The sequence below is a fragment of the Zootoca vivipara genome, chromosome 3, assembly GCF_963506605.1.
Source record: "Zootoca vivipara chromosome 3, rZooViv1.1, whole genome shotgun sequence".
In the NCBI taxonomy this organism is placed as follows: Eukaryota; Metazoa; Chordata; class Lepidosauria; order Squamata; family Lacertidae; genus Zootoca; species Zootoca vivipara.
Genome location: NC_083278.1, coordinates 61,345,798 through 61,363,023, shown reverse-complemented (window position 1 = coordinate 61,363,023; position 17,226 = coordinate 61,345,798). Strand labels below are relative to the sequence as shown.

At 42.2% G+C, this 17,226-nt stretch overlaps 2 protein-coding genes across 2 annotated transcripts; one reads left to right on the top strand and one right to left on the bottom strand.

The window, feature by feature from the left end:
• The first annotated feature begins 8,745 nt into the window (after positions 1-8,745).
• On the top strand, positions 8,746-9,640 carry SF3B5 (splicing factor 3b subunit 5). The gene has a single exon (XM_035108833.2). The coding sequence runs from the start codon at positions 8,923-8,925 to the stop codon at positions 9,181-9,183; it is 261 nt and encodes an 86-aa protein (XP_034964724.1). The 5' UTR covers positions 8,746-8,922; the 3' UTR covers positions 9,184-9,640.
• A 1,498-nt stretch (positions 9,641-11,138) lies between these two features.
• On the bottom strand, positions 11,139-17,224 carry ZC2HC1B (zinc finger C2HC-type containing 1B). The gene is made up of 7 exons (XM_060273267.1): positions 17,188-17,224; positions 16,630-16,724; positions 15,077-15,196; positions 14,156-14,294; positions 13,314-13,444; positions 12,087-12,192; positions 11,139-11,256 (listed from the first exon to the last, which is right to left on the bottom strand). The coding sequence occupies exons 1-7, from the start codon at positions 17,222-17,224 to the stop codon at positions 11,180-11,182; spliced, it is 705 nt and encodes a 234-aa protein (XP_060129250.1). The 3' UTR covers positions 11,139-11,179.
• Positions 17,225-17,226: the final 2 nt, after the last annotated feature.

Sequence of the window (17,226 nt, the reverse complement as noted above, 5' to 3'; positions counted from 1 at the left end):
GGGGTGGCTTCAGAGTTACCTAGTCATTGCACAGTCTAAAACTGAAAAGAAAATGCTTCTCTTTTTGACAACCGAAGGTGGGATGATGGATAGTTTTTGCAACTTTTTGCAGCTCGTTGTTGGGTAGCAACAGAGGAAGCTGCTTTTCACTGAGTCAGACTATAGGTCCATCTAGATCAGGCATAGGCAAACTCCGGCCCTCCAGATGTTTGGGACCACAATTCCCATCATCCCTAGCTAACAGGACCAGTGGTCAGGGATGATGGGAACTGTAGTCCCAAACATCTGGCAGGCCAGAGTTTGCCTATGCGTGATCTCAGGGCCGTCTTAAGCACCTTTGGCGCCCTGGCGCCGTGGTGCGACGGATCCCTCCGGCGCCCCCCGCCCCGTTTCCCAGCGCGGCGGGTGGGCGGGCAGGCGCAGCGCGGCTGCCGAGGGCGCGGCTGCGCAGCGGGCGGGCACAGCGCTACTGCCAAGGGCGCTGCTGCGTGGAAGAGCGGCCGGTGGGCGCAGCTGCGATGCACCCCCCTGGTGAGCCGGTGCCGTGGCGCCCTGCATCACCCAGCCTGGCCATAGGGCCGGCCCTGCGTGATCTAAATTGAAGTGCCTATGCATGATCTTAGAATTTTGAAGTGTCAGGCATAACTCTACCGGTAGTGGCTTTAGCCCAAACATAGCAGAGTTTTCCTGAACAGTGCAGAAGCTAGTTGAGGTGGAAATGACTAGTCAGCTAGACGCAGAATAACTATTTACAGGATTTATTAAAAGAAAATAAAACCAGCAGAGTTTCTGCATACAAAGCAAAGCAAAATAAATCCCCCCCCCTCTCTCTCTCTCCAACCATACGCAGCACTCCTACTCCTAACACCCAACAAGAAACAACTGTGCTAGCATTCCTAGATAACAGTTCAGTGCTGGTCATTAACCAATCAGAGAGCTGTTGCCAGGCCAGGCAGACCTTGGCTTTTTGCCAAGAGTAATTTGACACTGCCTTGAGTTAACTGTGTGAAGCAAGAATCTGTAAGTTTCCCATAAGAACCAATTAACAGAAACCGAACAATTGTCTACACGGACTGGCAGTGGCTCTCTCCAGGATTCCCCGAGATGTCAGGCCTTGAACCTGGGATGTTCTGCATGCAGAGCAGATGCACTATCACCAAGTCAGGCTCCAATTTCTAGAGTACCTGACGAGAAAGCCATGCTTCATATTGCAATACATTGTTAGGTGTACTTAGGCCCATTTATTTCAGTGGGTTGGGTCTTGAAGAAGTTAGTAAAACTTCATTTCCACTAAAATAAATTAGATGAGTTAATCACGACTAACACAAATATGATTGATTTCAGTGGAACTGAAGCATTACTCCTTTAGATTCAGCCACTCCTCTGGATCTAATCCACTGTGTTTATGGGTTAAAAAAGTCTATGTTGGCTCACGGCCAGACTGTATATGAGTAATTTATGGAGATTAGAATAACAGGGCAGTGAACAAAGTATTATAAATTACTTTTAATTAGACCATCTGTATTTTCCTTGATGGAGTGGAGGAAAGTAATGCAGTATGTCAAAGTATGAGGATATTTTTCAATATGCATATCAACTCAGAAGTAAGTCCCGCTGAGTTCAGTATGATTCTTTCCGAGTTAAGAGTGCCTCTCTGTTCAATTTACTGGGCTGTTAAGTGTTAGTTCTCCTTCAGGATTTTAGGAATATATGGTAAGGTCAAATCATATCAGTGAAGTAAGTGAAGGATCATTGATGTGCACAGAACAACAACACTAGAAACTGTAATTTGTTAGGCCAATCCATTTTTTTCTCTCCATCAAAACATGATAACTTTTATCATGGACTTCAGGAAGTTTTAATGGACCTAAATTAGTCTTAGGTAGCGTGAAGGAATCCTCATTCTTTTACTGCACTTGATAACAGTAACAGTGTGGAACAGATACTATTACTTTATGTTTGCAGAGTTGATGAATAGTGGTAGACCTGTGCTTACACTAGGAATTTGAATGGGCAGTTTTCCTATCTCAGCTTTACTAGTAGTGGGGTGGTCCACAAGGCTGCCTGATGTCTGTTATTAGTGTTACCATGAACCGACAGAGAACAAATTGATCTGCCTAACATGGTAAGTCCCAGTACCTGTGTGGCCTGTCTGATTTTAGCAATGTCAGAGTCATGATTATCCATTGGAGGGGCTGTGGGTGCCTGATAGTCCAGATTCCCTCTCCTGCCTTCCTCAATGTCAAGCAGCTGTCTCAAGCATTAACAGGTCTAGCCAAGTGATAGCAAAACAGCCAGATGGCAATTCTATGTATGGCTGGCCTGGAGTGGATCATACAGAAACCAACTATCTTTCTGTGCTGTGTCCAGAACAACCCAGGAATAATACAGCATACTGCAGGGTAAGTCATGTAAGGTTGTAGCTCAGCGGCAGAGCACATACTTTGCATGGAAAAGCTCCCAGGTTCAATCCCTGGTTTCTCCAGGCAGGGCTGGGGAAGACTCTTGCCTGAAACCCTGGATAAGTGCTGCCAGTCAGTAGATGATGCTGAACTAGAGGGATGGATGGTATAAGGCATCTCTCTGGTTTCCTAAGGTTTAGCAGCATAGCTGCCAAGTTTTCCCTTTTCTCGCGAGGAAGCCTATTCAGCATAAGGGAAAATCCCTTTAAAAAAGGGATAACTTGGCAGCTATGTTTAGCAGCCAAGGCTTATCCCTTAGTCTGTAAAGCCATGTTCTTGTGCTGTGTGTGACTCAGGCCAGTTCTTCTGTGGTGGGGAAAGATTTTCCAGTATAGGCTTTGTTGTGGTTTATGGGCCCTGAATTTCAGTTTTCTCCTTGCTATCCATGTCATGTGGTGCTCCTGATTTATTTTGCAGTATAGCCATGCACAAGGAGTGTTTTCATATATAAAATCAGTATGTGCTTATTAGCTTCTCCTGAACTAATTGTGTGGCATTTTTATTATAAACATATTTAAGGAAAATCCCATTTAAGCTTCACCTGTGAAAACGCCCTCAGTCCTTTGAAAATCAAGTTGCAAACACACCAGCGTGTAATCTACTTTTCTTCCTTCCCTCTTATTTAGCAATATTTCCTGTGGAACCTTCAAGTGTACTTACTTCCTCATCCATCAAGTTAATTTCCTAGTGGTTTATTTTTATTAATCACATCTACTCTCCAGGCAATCCACCTGCAGCTCAACTGCTTGTCTTGGAGTTTGAAAACAATTCTATCTTCATTTCAATATTTGAGTGGAATTCCCTATGCTCAGTAATTACATTTAGGTAACAGATGGAAAGACTCTCGGATTGTGCCAGATGAACAGTGCAAACCTATTCATGCCTACTCAGTGATAAGACACTTTGCATTAAATAGGGCTTACTCACGGGTAACTGGGAACAGGATTGCAGCAAAATTAATTTTGACAGATGAGCTATTGACAGAGAAAAGGAAATTACTTACCATGACTCACAGCTGGTACTCTGAAAACTCTTCAGGATTGGCTTCTACCCACACCCACCAACTTTTGACTGAGCTGAAAAGTAAGGTGCCTCTAGCCTGCTCCCCAGATAATTTTGGACCAGTAGAAGGACTCCTTGGTGTTTTATCTCCTGTTCTATGTTTTTGTGATTTACATCTAATAAGTGATATAATCTCACATTTAGATTCACATCTAAACACTGATATGAAACTTCAACCGCGCAGGTCCTAGCATGATACCACCATCCCCAGCCATTGTGCCAGAGCTGTGCCTTCTGCTTTCCTATACAACATGGACCAAGACCTATAGCTTCCTTTGTATCTCCAACAAAAGTGACACTTGAAACTGTACTCAGACGCTCAGATGCTCTGCGTTTTGCATGGGAACCAAAGCACTCTTAGCAGTCTTCACTACAGAGAGACTTGTGTGCCCTGAGGCACTCCAGTGTCATTGGCACACCCCAGAGGCTCTGTTCTGTGGAAGGTATGAATATAGAATGATCCATCCACCCTTTGTTTTGTCAGGTGGGCTACCAATGCCACCAGGATCTTGGTAATTGCTCTAAATGCTGAAGTGCAGTAGCAAAAGCACAGAAACCATTTGTTGGGTAAATGGGCACCATGAAATTGCCCTCTGTTGTGGGTCTATGATCCATCTCCATGTTTGCATCAGAACATGCCTCTTCCTCAGGAACAAGGTCACTCAGCTGCTTTAGGTCAAGGATGACCCTGAGCTCCCTGCTATTCTTGGCCAACTAAGGAAGAATTGAAGAATATCTTTTGGCCCTGTAGAACTGCATCTATGGCCCTGATTTTTAGCACCTGTTTAATGTTCGCCACCATCATGTTCACTTTGACATCACAACTGCCCTGATCTTGTCCCAATGTTGTTGTGGCACCTGAAGTTGTTCCAGAGGTAGGGCAGTCAATCCCCCACATCTGGCAGTTTTGGACTTTTTAGTTTCCTTGTGGAAGGAAGATGAGGAGCTTGAAGAGGATTGGTGGGTTCTGGTGGCTAAAGCCTTGGACTTGAACCACCTCCATTTGCTAGAGCCCTGTAACTGGCACTTGAATTTCTGTGAAGTCAGAAGGGGGGGGGTGACTTATGAGAGACACTGAGAAATGGATAGGATTGAGTTGTATTCAGTGTAGCATGAACTACCTCCTTGTGCAAGTGGAACAACTTCCATTTGCACAACAGGACTTTCCCCATTCTCCTCCCTTCTGTGCCCCCGAAATCTGTTTTGGCCTCCCACCCCCAACCCTGTGGTGCAGAATTGGGGGCGGCATGGAAGTCCCATTGCACAAGCAGAAGTCATTCCACACACACAAGTAATTTGCTGAATACCGCACAATGAGTTTTCAAATAAAATAATTTTGCACAATGTGTACATTGACTAACAAAGATCACCCTGCCCTCTTTTTGACTTTACTATCCTTGCACCAGATCTTTATCTTGATGGATAGTATGTAGAAGTTTCCCTCCCACAGGGCTGTCACTTGCCACTTCAGCTGGAGTCTGGGACTCAGAGGCAGAGGCAACAGCAGATTCTTGAACTTCTGCCATGCTTCTGTACCACAGCTCCAGACCTGCCTGCCTTAGTCTGACAGGGGCATTCTGTCCCTAACAGCTGTGCTAGCTGGCTGCTGGGAGTTGCACCACAACCAATATGGAGGGCAGCATGTTAGCAGAGGCTGGGCTTTAGTTTCTGGTTTATTTCCAATACTCAGGAAAATTAATGCCTGTATGAGCCACAGGAAGTATATAACCTTCTATTTTGAATTTTCAACTTGGAATTTGCCAAATACAGTGGTACCTCTACTTACGAATAACTCTACTTATGAATTTTTCTACTTATTTTTTTAGCTCCGTCCGCCATCTTGGATGCGGTTTAGATAGGATTTTTTCTACTTATGAATTTTTAGATAGGGTTGCTTCGACTTACGAATTTTTTCTCCCAATGCATTCCTATGGGATTCGACTTACAATTTTTTTCGACTTACAAATGTGTGTTCGGAACGCATTAAATTCGTAAGTAGAGGTACCACTGTATACAATGTGATAATGATTGATTATAGGAATGGTAAATCAAGATTGCCTACCAATATCAAATAGCAATCTGTGCTCCAGCTGTTCCAGATGAGCCATTCTGGTCAGTCATGTTAGTGATGAAGTGACAGGCATCGCCCTAAGGTTATATGGAAATATTTTACTAGCTTTCTCAGAGGTCTTACCTACTGTGTTACTGTATGTTTACAGTTGGATTTGGACTTGCGAGTAAGAAAGATACAGAATAAAGAATTCCGTCAAGATATAAAATTATATAAATTACATGACACCACATGGGGGTGAGTTGATATGGTAAATTCTCTAGCAAAGTTCCATTGTGTGCTATAAAGCACTGAGCACTCTTATTACATGGTAGCCTGATAATCTGAAGAAAAAGGGAGACAGTTCACATTTCTAGCTGCAAATCATCTCATAGGGTTGTTCACAACTTACACACTGAGCACAGGTGCAAGCTGTCTCTTCACATGTACAAGTGTTTGAAAAAGCATTTACTTGTTGATTTGTACAGCTCAGCTAATTTGCAAGTGTACACAGACTGTACACTCACTGAATGTTACATGTCAACAACTGTGCAAGTATACAGCTGAACTATTTGTGTGCACTGTTTGTGTGCACAGAATGAACAGTTGTTGAATGTAACATGTGAGCATACATAATGAATTGCCATTGAGATGCAGACGTATGGAAGTGCTGTGTGAAGATGTCATACACACGTAAATGTTGCAGTGACTGGTGATATCTCTGTGGCTCCCAAAAGTACTTTTGGGATCACAGAAATATATGCAGAGGTTCCCATTAGACATTATGTGTTTTCTGAGACTGTTTTAAAGAAGGGAAAACACAGATTCGTATTTAGTGGGTTAACCTGAAAGCCTGGAACTCACAGCTCAATTCCTTGCTTTCTGAAACTGCAATCCAACCCCTACACACTGTACTGGAATTAAATCCCATTGAACTCAGTAGGACATGTTTCTGAGTGGACACAGGTGTAAGAGTTGCATTATCAGTCATCTTAGAAAGTTTTATTAGCTTAAATAATTTGAAAACATCGCTATGTGAAATGTTCTAAAATACCAGTATAGCAGGGGTGTCTAAACTTGGGAGGCCAGTGGTCACATTTGCAATTTTAAGGAAGTGCCATGGGCACCAGTCACTAAATGTCTGCCATTGGGTTTTTGGAATCACTGTTGGCCCCGTATTTTATTGATTTTGGGTTGATTGGTTTCTGAATCAGGAACATCCTAAAAACTAGAAAACTCATTAAAATATTTATTAAAACCCTATATCCCCATTTCCCCTTTTTATTCCTCTTCACCTGGATGAAATAGTTTTTTCTTAAAACAAACCAAAGCCAAGGACTGCTGTGATGTCAGCAAATGTTCAGTATTATCTTGTTGATCGTATAGTGGTTAGTACTCTGCGTTGTGGCCGCAGCAACCTCGGTTCAAATCTGAGTCACGGCACCAAATGTTGTAAGCCAAAAATGGCTTATCTTCTGAGTTAGCCAATAAAACTCAGAGACAAGAGGAGTTGGACAGAGTCCATTATGTTTATTGCAAAGCAATAAGGTTACAGTCGAATCTTTTCGGAATACTGCAACCCCGCCCAAAGGTTGGGCAGGGGTATTTATAACATTTCAGACAAAGGATTTCAATTTAACCAATCACATAAATCATTACATCATTTTATATTTAATATTCATTATCTCATTTCATATTTAATTACCTAATCTAATACGCATGCGCAATAAGCATTGCTAACTAAACTTTGATACTTGCCGTGATCTGTTACATATTGTTAGTTTGCAAATATGGGAACCTGTGTTATGTGTGGATGTAACAATTTATGTTCTAGTTTATGAATTGCTACTTTGTGATTTACGTATTAGCTGACCTTCTATCCCAGTAGGGACAGCTTCTTGCTGAATCATCAGTTTCTTTAAAGCAACAGGTTACCATAATTCACTAATATAAGCATATTCCAGGATTTATGGGGAATTACATTATTACCTTAATTGGGGCCCTTTGGGCCCCTGCTACATTCTGAAAGTGAATTCCCAGTCAACAAAACTGGTCTTTGCAGTCACATATATTATGTGTGTCTTCACTAGCAAAGGACTCAGTAATGCAGTAGACTTCATAATTTGGATAAAATATTCAAGCCATTGCCTTCACATTAACCCCTATTCCTAGAAACGCCCTGTTGCCGTCATGCTGGCTTTTGCAGCATTGATCAAGAATAAAAATGACTTGACTTTCCAGAATAGGTTACGACGACACCCAGTGGCCATTCAGATTAACTGCACAGGAGAAACTTCCAATTATTTTAAAGCCAATCTCTACACAGTAATTTCAGGAATTTATTTAAGAGTACCGACTGCAAGCAGAATAAACAAGCAAAAGTTATTTTCCTATGGGAGGGATTCGGCACAGTCACCTCTTTCTTGCTTGCTCACCATCTATTCGGGTGGAAGGTCGGTGATCATGGTGGATTTCGATTCTAGGTTCAAAATAGGGTAACCAGAAAAGAAGGCCGTAATTTAGATTATGAAAGGGCTCGGCGCTCAAGTCTGTCGGAAAGCTGCGGCACCTCGTTTATCAGTCTCTGCTCTCTGATAGATATTTTATTGCTTTATTATTTTTATTATTCTGTTGGGAGCCGCCCAGAGTGGCTGGGGAAACCCAGCCAGATGGGCGGGAAAGAAAGAAAGAAAGAAAATTACTACTGTACACTGAACTAGGGAGAGGAGGGACTCTGCGCGTGCTAAGAGGCACGCCTTCGCATAATCCTGATAAACCTTGTACAAGAGAGATGAACTTGTGTTTATTTAATGAGCACACACGTTCTCATTCTTTCTACAGGGCTTGAGGAAGCGCTCCTTTGGAAAAACCGATTTCCCACGGACCTTCACAGGGGATTTTAACTTCTCCTCTCCATACCGAGAACCAATGTCTTTACAAAAAAAACCCAAGAAAAAACAACACCCCGGTGAAGGCGAAACGAAAGCATTTGTCTCATTCGTTTAAAAGGCAAGCCGGGAGGACTAACATTGGCTACGCCGTGAGCAAGGCCCGCCCCATATTCGGCACAGCGGATTGCGACCATAGAGAGCAAACGTTTACGATGCAAGAGCGACGTTACCTGGATACCGCAATAGCGCCAAGGTTGATCCGGAAAAGGAAGTGCGTGTCTGGTCCCGCCTTTTCCTCCGGCCTCCATTTTGTGAGGTGCTTTTGGGCGGCCTGGTAGAGACGGGCATTCGGTCGGGCTGATACGGTTTCGTCCTCTTGCATCGCTTTTGCCGGCTTCGAGACGCCGCCGCCTCAGTTGCCGCCTTCCTCCTGTTCCTCCTCCTCACCCTCGTCGCCATGACGGACCGCTACACGATCCACAGCCAGTTGGAGCACCTGCAGTCCAAGTACATCGGGACGGGCCACGCGGACACCACCAAGTGGGAGTGGCTGGTGAACCAGCACCGGGACTCGTACTGCTCCTACATGGGCCACTTCGACCTGCTCAACTACTTCGCCATCGCCGAGAACGAGAGCAAGGCCCGCGTCCGCTTCAACCTCATGGAGAAGATGCTGCAGCCGTGCGGGCCGCCCGTCGACAAGCCCGACGAAGCCTGAGCCGCCTGGCGCCCCACACCCCCCGGGAGAGAAGAAAGGGCGGGAAACGGCAGCCGGGGCGAGATAAACTTTGGGAAGCGCCGCGACGAGGAGGGCCGACGGGACGCGGCTTCTTCCCTTGCCTGAGGCCGCCTTCTCCGGAACAAACCTGCCCTTCCGTCCCCTCCGGCTGCCGGGGCCAACTTTCTCTCGATTCCCCAGGCACCTTCGGAGAGCGCGGCTTGTGAACTTCCCTCAGCTCTGCCCCGAACTGTGAAAAGCCTGTCCAGCGCGCGAGGCTGAGGCAGCTGGTTCCCCTTGCTCGGAGGCGGCGAGAATTTCTTGGAAGAGGCCTGCAGGACTCCGGAAGGCGACGCGCCACCCCCACCCCCCGGCGCCTCACCCTTGATTTTTTTTTGTGACTTTTTTTGGAGGAATTTAGGCAACTCTTTAATAAATGCCACACTCTGCCTTCTAATCTGTTTTGTGGTGATTCGTTAATTTATACAGGAGACGTCAGTAAGGCTGCATTTTTGAGCAAGTCCCGTTGAACTCAGCGAGTCCCATTCAAGTCAATGGGGCATGCTTCTGAGTAGACCTGCAGGGGATTCATCTGTAATGGACTGTACAGGGCAAACAAATACCTGCATTTCAAAATGTTATAGGGTTATGTGTGGCTGTGAAATTGCTGGAAAATATTTGTGGATATCTACAGAAGCAGTGGATTCCCCCCCCCTACTTTTAGTTGAGGGTTGCTGTTACTCTGCTTCATGCAGGTCTCTCTTTTAATTACCATTAAAATGACTGGAGTCTGCACAACATATGTATTGCATATTTTACACAACCATCACATAAGGGTCACCTAGGTTTGATTAGTCTGTTGATTTTTTTCTTTCATTAGTAGCAAAACCCAGCTAACCAATATAATGAGGGGGGAAAATACTTAAATAAAATTGAGGGTGGGATGTTATGGTGAACAAATAGGAAACACTTGACTTGAGCTTAAAATTACAGCATGTGTGTGCGCATTTGACTCCATCGTCCATAACCATTTGCTACTCCTGTATATATGCCAGTTGCAAATACTGAGTCAACTCCCAGGAATTTGATCATGTTTCTTTTATTATTGCATAGTTCGAAAAGTTATACAGGTCTCATGAGACACAGGATACAAGTTTATCGGTGAACTAGTTTGCTGGACTCCTGGGCTGTAAAAAGTAAGTGCTCTTATTCAGAGGCAAGGGCAACATGCCACCCTTATTTTTTGCCCTGTACTGGAACCCTAAAAGCAGTAAAACATTAATTTAGGAGGGCTGTGAAATAAAGCAAATCATATACAATGGTATAAGTTTCTCTCTTATCTGAAGGTGGACTCTGTTAAGACTGCTTCAAGGTACAGTGGTACCTCTTACGAATTTAATGCGTTCCGAACGCACATTCGTAAGTAGGAAAAATTGTAAGTCGAATCCCATAGGAATGCATTGGGAGAAAAAATTCATAAGTAGAAGCAACCCTATCTAAAAATTCGTAAGTAGAAAAAATCCTATCTAAACCGCATCCAAGATGGCGGACGGAGCTCCATTCGTAAGTAGAGTTATTCATAAGTAGAGATACCACTGTACTGATCAAGAGTACTTTGAAATGGTTCAGCTAGAAAAACTTGAGAAACTGATCTATTTTTATACCTGTGATACAGATGCTGGTGTAGCAATACATGGCTATTTTGTATGATTTTGTTTACTAAAACGGACATTGTAGGCCATATTCTGATCTGAAGAAATGAGAGTTGCATAAATGGATACAAATAGCAAAATGTCACGTTTACATTAAGGTATCTTGCGCTTGCAGTAGGTTTTGTATTTCCATATTTTACAAGCTTATTTCTACTATATAAAAAGTTCTTTGGAATTGTCATTTTTCCTTGACTGGTCTGTTTCTCAACTGTTTTTCATGGCTTTTAAGAGAATTAAGATTGGATCACTCATGCACAAACCCGGTGATGTAGTTACTTTGTTCCTTACCCAGGCTCCTTCCCAGGGGGAATTTCAGGTGCTTTTTTCTGTGGTGTTGCAGCAGAGGTTTCTCCAGCATGCCCTTAAAAATAACAAATCAATTATACCTCTTTAAAATCCTTTGCAAAAATATATTCTGGGCATAATCCAGAAAAAGTCAAGCATTGATTTCATTTGTAGAATTACAGTGCATTCCTATAGATGTTTGCTCAGAAGTAAGTTCCATTGAGTTCAGTGGGGTTTGCTCCCAGGTGAGTATAGGATTATAGATTTAAGCATTAAACTTTCATTGTGTTTTGAAGGTGCTTGACTGTGGTTACCGGTATTTCCAGTCTTATGATAACTATTCTAAGGTTTGCTTAGTCAAAGTTTGTGGGCTTTTCCATAACCTGTATAATAGGAGCCAAAGGCAAGAGTATATAGCAGAATAATTTTGAATATTAATTTCACTCCAAATGCTATATCCCTTCTCCTTCTACTGTTTCTAGAATTATTTATATCTTCCTTAGCCCTTTGAGCCCCCAAATAGGTTTTCTAGATAGTTTACCTAAATAATCCAAAAAGCAAATTATATTGCATATCAGTTAATAAATTATTAGTTCAAAAGTAGTCTATAAAGCCATCGTAAGCTACAGAAAACTCACCTACTAAGCCCTATGATAGTGTTAGAGTAGTTCTAATGGTTACAGAATTGGCTTAACCAGAACAGTAAAGGCATCCATGCAATATGCAACAGCAGCAAAAATGAATCTCTTCTACAGAGTGGTTTTAACAATAGGACATACTAGCTAATGAATGTGAAATGCTATGAAATTGTTTAATTTTAAAGTTTGGGAGGTGCAGTTGTAAGAGGAATAATTTCTGTGGCCCTCAAATATTTCTGAGCATTAATTCAACATTTTTGCTACTTACCTATTACTACTTGGCTTGGATCAGTGCCTTCCTGTGTCTTGTTCTGAAGCAGTGTTCCCACAGCACTTGTTAGGGTTGGTTCTTTTTTGGGAGTTGCTTGCTTGCCCTGGAAAATATATAGTAAATATATAAAGAACGCTTTAGCATACGTTCATTATTCAGTACAGTTGATTTATCACATTTGCATCCAAAAAGCTTAAGGAAGTGTATATGGGATTATCATATGTTTATCCTCTCAACAATCCTATGATGTTTAGATAAAGAGTGACTGACTACCCAAATATTCTGCGGTGAGGGGCAGGGGGCAGAATTCAAACCAATATTTCTCTGATCCAACACTATCCACTACATCACGTTGGCCCTTCACTAACTGAAGTTGTGTATTAGCTAGAGTACTTAGATTCTCCCCAAAACCTCTCATAATTGTCAGCAACACAAACTGGAGGAGAAAAAAAACCTTAGAAAATTTGCTTTATGGCAGGTAAAGGTAAAGGACCCCTGGACAATTAAGTCCAGTGAAAGGTGACTGGGGTGTGGCGCTCATCTTGCTTCAGGCCAAGGGAGCTGATGTTTGTCCAGACAACTTTCCGGGTCATGTGGCCAGCATGTCTAAACCACTTCTGGCCCAACAGAACACTGACGGAAGCCAGAGCACACGGAAACACTGTTTACCTTCCCGCCTCAGCGGTACCCTCCAGTCTGTTGGTTAAAATATTTCTGCACATTTTCCTATGGGTTTTTGTTGTTTGCAAATTCTGGTTTGACTGGTTTATTCATCCACCAGTCTTTTCTATGGGTCAAAAATGTGATATTTGGAAACATTTTGCATTCTGCTTTTAATGGGAAAAGAGTAGAGTGAAGTGGCAAAAATTAGTAGAAAATAATTTTGCAATGAACATGTATTCATTGACCATAATATAATATATGCTTAGGGATGGACCATGACTCATTACTGCCTACACTGCTTGGCAGAGACTCTAGGGTTTCAGGCAGGTGATACTCCCAGTCCCAGATGTACATGCCAGGGAATGAATTTGGGACCTTCTGCATGCAAAGCAGATACTCCACTACTGAACCGCAACCCTTCTCCAGAATTCATGGGAAAGTGAAAGAATTAACGTATATACATTTGGCAGAGCTCCTCGTTTTTATTATTCTATATAGCCCCCTGGAAGAAGGATGGGATAAAAATGTGACTAATGGCTTGAATACAATAAAATTACTTACAGGGGGTGCTTTGGATCCTTTCTGACCTGGAGCAAATGCACGCCTGGCTGCTTGTTCTTTGCAGAAATTGATGTGCCTTTCTGCTGCAGCCTCATTAAACCTTCTCATGCAGTAAGGACACTGAATATAATCTGAATATAACAGAGGAATGGGGGATATAAAAGCAATTTATATAGTGCCTGGGAGACAACATCATCACTGTTATAAAATATATAAATAATGTGAATATGCCACAGTGAGCCAGTTTCCGTTTGTCATCTAAATCCAGGTTCATGGCTTAACTCCTGGACAAACCATGAGCTATAAACCACAGGACAGCTTCGTTACAACTTGTGGTTAGGCTGGAGAAAGCTTAAACAAGCACAGGCTGGGACAACATGCTGAGCCAAACTGTGGTTTAGCTCAGCATTGCACAGTAGAAAAACAACTCAGGAGGAGCAAAGCAGACACAATCTCCTCTCTGACAGTAGCCTGCACATTCATGCTAAGCCATGCTTTGAATCAGAATAATGTGTGAATCAGACTTATGATTGCTATCTTGCAGATGAAGAAATTAGGTTGAGAGAAACTTTCCACTGAAACAGTAGCTGAGTTGAAAATTATTCCCTTGAGTGGAAGTCCAGTGCTATCCACTAGCTCTGTTTTAGTTGATTGTTCAAATGACTTTAGTTAGACCCAGACTGCCCCTGGGCAGAATTGTATCCATAGGGTGTTCCCACAGGTGAAGGCAATGGATATCTCTTCTTCTCTGCAGGAGATTTCTCTGAATCTTTGGCCCCTCTGTGAGCCTGGACCCAACTATTTTTAAAAAAGGATGAACAGCTTCAATGCAAGAAAATAACCTGGATTAATGGTTGGAGGTGGAGGCGGAGGCAGAGGGCGGCCTTCTTTCATAGCTATAGTGGCAAGTTTGGCTGATCGGATTGTATTAATGAAGTTCTCATGTTGTTGTCTCCAATTAGATTTTTTCTCTGGTTGGCTCTGAAAAGGAAATACTTGAATCACATTTTCCAGTGAGAGGGTGCATTAATAGATACATAGTCCTAAACTGTTTTTGAAAAGAGAATTTCAAGAGATGTTAAATGTATGATGATGAAACAATAACAAGCAATAATAAAGATTAATTATTTATTAAACACAGGTAATACAGTTCTTGGTTTTCTTGTGCCATGTGCAGAAGAGGGAAGATAGCTATGGCAGTGTCGCCTCTAACAAATGAGTGGGTAGGAAGGATGGGGTTTGGGGTAGGAGTTTAGTAAACGTTGGTGGATTTAGGTGGGAGCCAAAGCCTGGGCTTGGTGGAAGATTTGAAGAGGGAGGGTATGGCAGCCTGTGCATAGATGGAAAGAGATTAGAGAGCTTGGTGGGTAAGGGCAAGGAGATGAATTTCTTAATCTTGAGTTGAAGAATCATGGAATCACAATGCTCACGTCTTATTTGAGGCAAGTAGAATGTATTCTTAGGATCTGTATTTCTGAACCAGGAAATAGCAATTAAACTAGATGTTAATATGAGCCCCAAATGGATGATTCCAAAAGCACAGTTTCATAGTGAATGAAGAGGTCTCAGAGGGCTTGTAAAGAGGAAGAAGAAATATGCACTTACTTCCTAGTAGGCAATGTAAGGGAATTAGAGTCAGAGGGATAATGTATGACTCAGTTCTACAGTAACTTCTACAGGACGTTTCAACCCTCTGTATTAGTGCAGTCCTTATCCCTGAAGTGATATATTTGAATTGAGTTGCATGCCTAATTCAAAAATACCTTCGGGGGTGGCTTCCTCTTTACTGTTGGAATGTCAGTTCCCTGCAGTCGCTGTTTCAAGGAATTAAATGGCTTGCGCTTTTTGTTGAAGACTTTTCTGCATATTGGTTCATGTCGTGCCTAAGATGGAGAGAGACAGAAAAAGGTCTGCCAAATAAGGGTTGATCAAAATTATGTTATACTGAGTTCTAAATGTAGGACTCCAGAAATGAAAATAAAAATGAAAGGTATGATTATGTCAAGCCTTGATTAGTGTGCCCAAGCTTTGGGGCGTCAGCAAAGGAGATGATCCCTGACTTGTATGTATATCTAATTACCTGTGTCTGAATTCTATCCTGGACATGGAATAAATGTGGGTAGCTAATTTGACTAATCTGGGATCCTTCTTGTTTTTTCAAGTTACCGGTAAATATTAAGAAGGTAGGTGTGCGTGTTTTCCCTAGCAGAGGTGTAATTATTTGGCTGTAGTGCCAACCAAGTTGAGTGGCTCGCTCACCTTTGATTGGCTCAGGCTGTTGCACCTGCAAGGATATAATCTTGTAAACAAAGTGCGATTTTAAAAAAGAAGCATCAGTTTCTCTTGTTTTGTTTTTATGTTGGGTCCAACACAATGCTTTTGTAAAGGCCGCATGGCTTGGCAAAAGTCAAGTTTGAGGACAATATATAAACCATCCTGGACACTTTAAAATGGCCTGAACAGGGGACTTTAAAAACTTGTAACTCTGAATCCCCTTGCTAATTGCACGTTAGCTAAGCAGTGAAGGAAGGCGTATGTATGCCTAAGTACCCAGTAGCCCCAGGTTCAAATCCCTACTCAGTCATGAAGTTCACCGTGTCTCCTCAGTCTAACCTACTTCAGAAGGTGGTTGTGAGGACAGAATGGAGTGGGGAGACCCGTGTATACTCCTTGGAGGAAAGATGATACATAAATGTAGTAAATTAAAAAAGGGGTAAATGGAGGGGGGAACCCAGCTCTTGTGTTTATTGATATTCATGTGGCCCTATCAATTATGTGGTGGCAGCTGCTAAGAAAGAGTGGCAATTAAAGGTACGGTAGTGTAGTTTAAATAGGAAGTGAAAATGTAGCAGAAGGTGGCATGGTCATCCATATTCAAAAGGATTCCTAAGTACATGAACTTGAATTGGTCCAAACTGCCCAGAGCTAAGGGACTAAGAAACACATTAACATATGTAAAAATGTGAATGAAACATTGGGAATTGTTTCTAAGGTATGTGAGGTATGCATGGAGCTTCCATTTATTACTAATTTTTCTTCTCTTTGCATTGAATTAAAGGCAGGGATGAGGGATATTTACTGTAAACACTAACAAGTACTTCATGTACTTGCCTGTCGCTATTTCTGCTTTGAATTCCTTAAAAGCTGCAGTCTATGAAAGCTTCTGCTGTAAAGTTAACTTCAGCTGTGAACCAGCCTAAGATTGCTACTGAATTCATTCATTAACCGAGTCATTTTCCATTCTTGCTTGGTCAATTATCTTAAGGTTGCTTTTATGTCACTAAATATATTCAGTGGTTAATTGTCTTGTTTTTACCAGTGCATCCTGTATAAAATGTCTTCCACAGATTTCACAAGAAAGCAAATTCTGGCTGCTAGCATCTGTGTGAAATGGAAGAATACAAGTTATTACTTACTTATCCAGGGTTTTCTAACATCCAAGAAATCCACACAATCTCATTTTTTCTCTTCCCATTGTGCTTCCCCTCTTCTCATGGTATTAATCCAACCAATTTTGTTATTTTTAATGCATATGCTGCTACGTGCCAATAAATAGCCCTTTATTAAGTTAGAAAAAGAATTAGACAGAAAGTCTGCATATGAAAAAGGGTGCTTCCAGAAGGATTTAACAAGGTTAATACTTTGAGTGATGTATTACTTATCATACTCACTGCATGAATGAGGGTAGCTTGCATGACTGTGGTCTGTTCAACATGTTTGACATATTTCTATGAATAGATTCTGCAAATATCAGCCAGTATGGACAAACATTTACTTAAATGTAATGAAGAGCAGAGAGCCTGTGCAAAACCATTCACTGATAAGTGATAAAAGTTACCTACAGCTCAAAGTAAAAATTGAGAATATTACATACCTACAGTTGCTGCTTTATTCCCAGGAATCACACTCATCT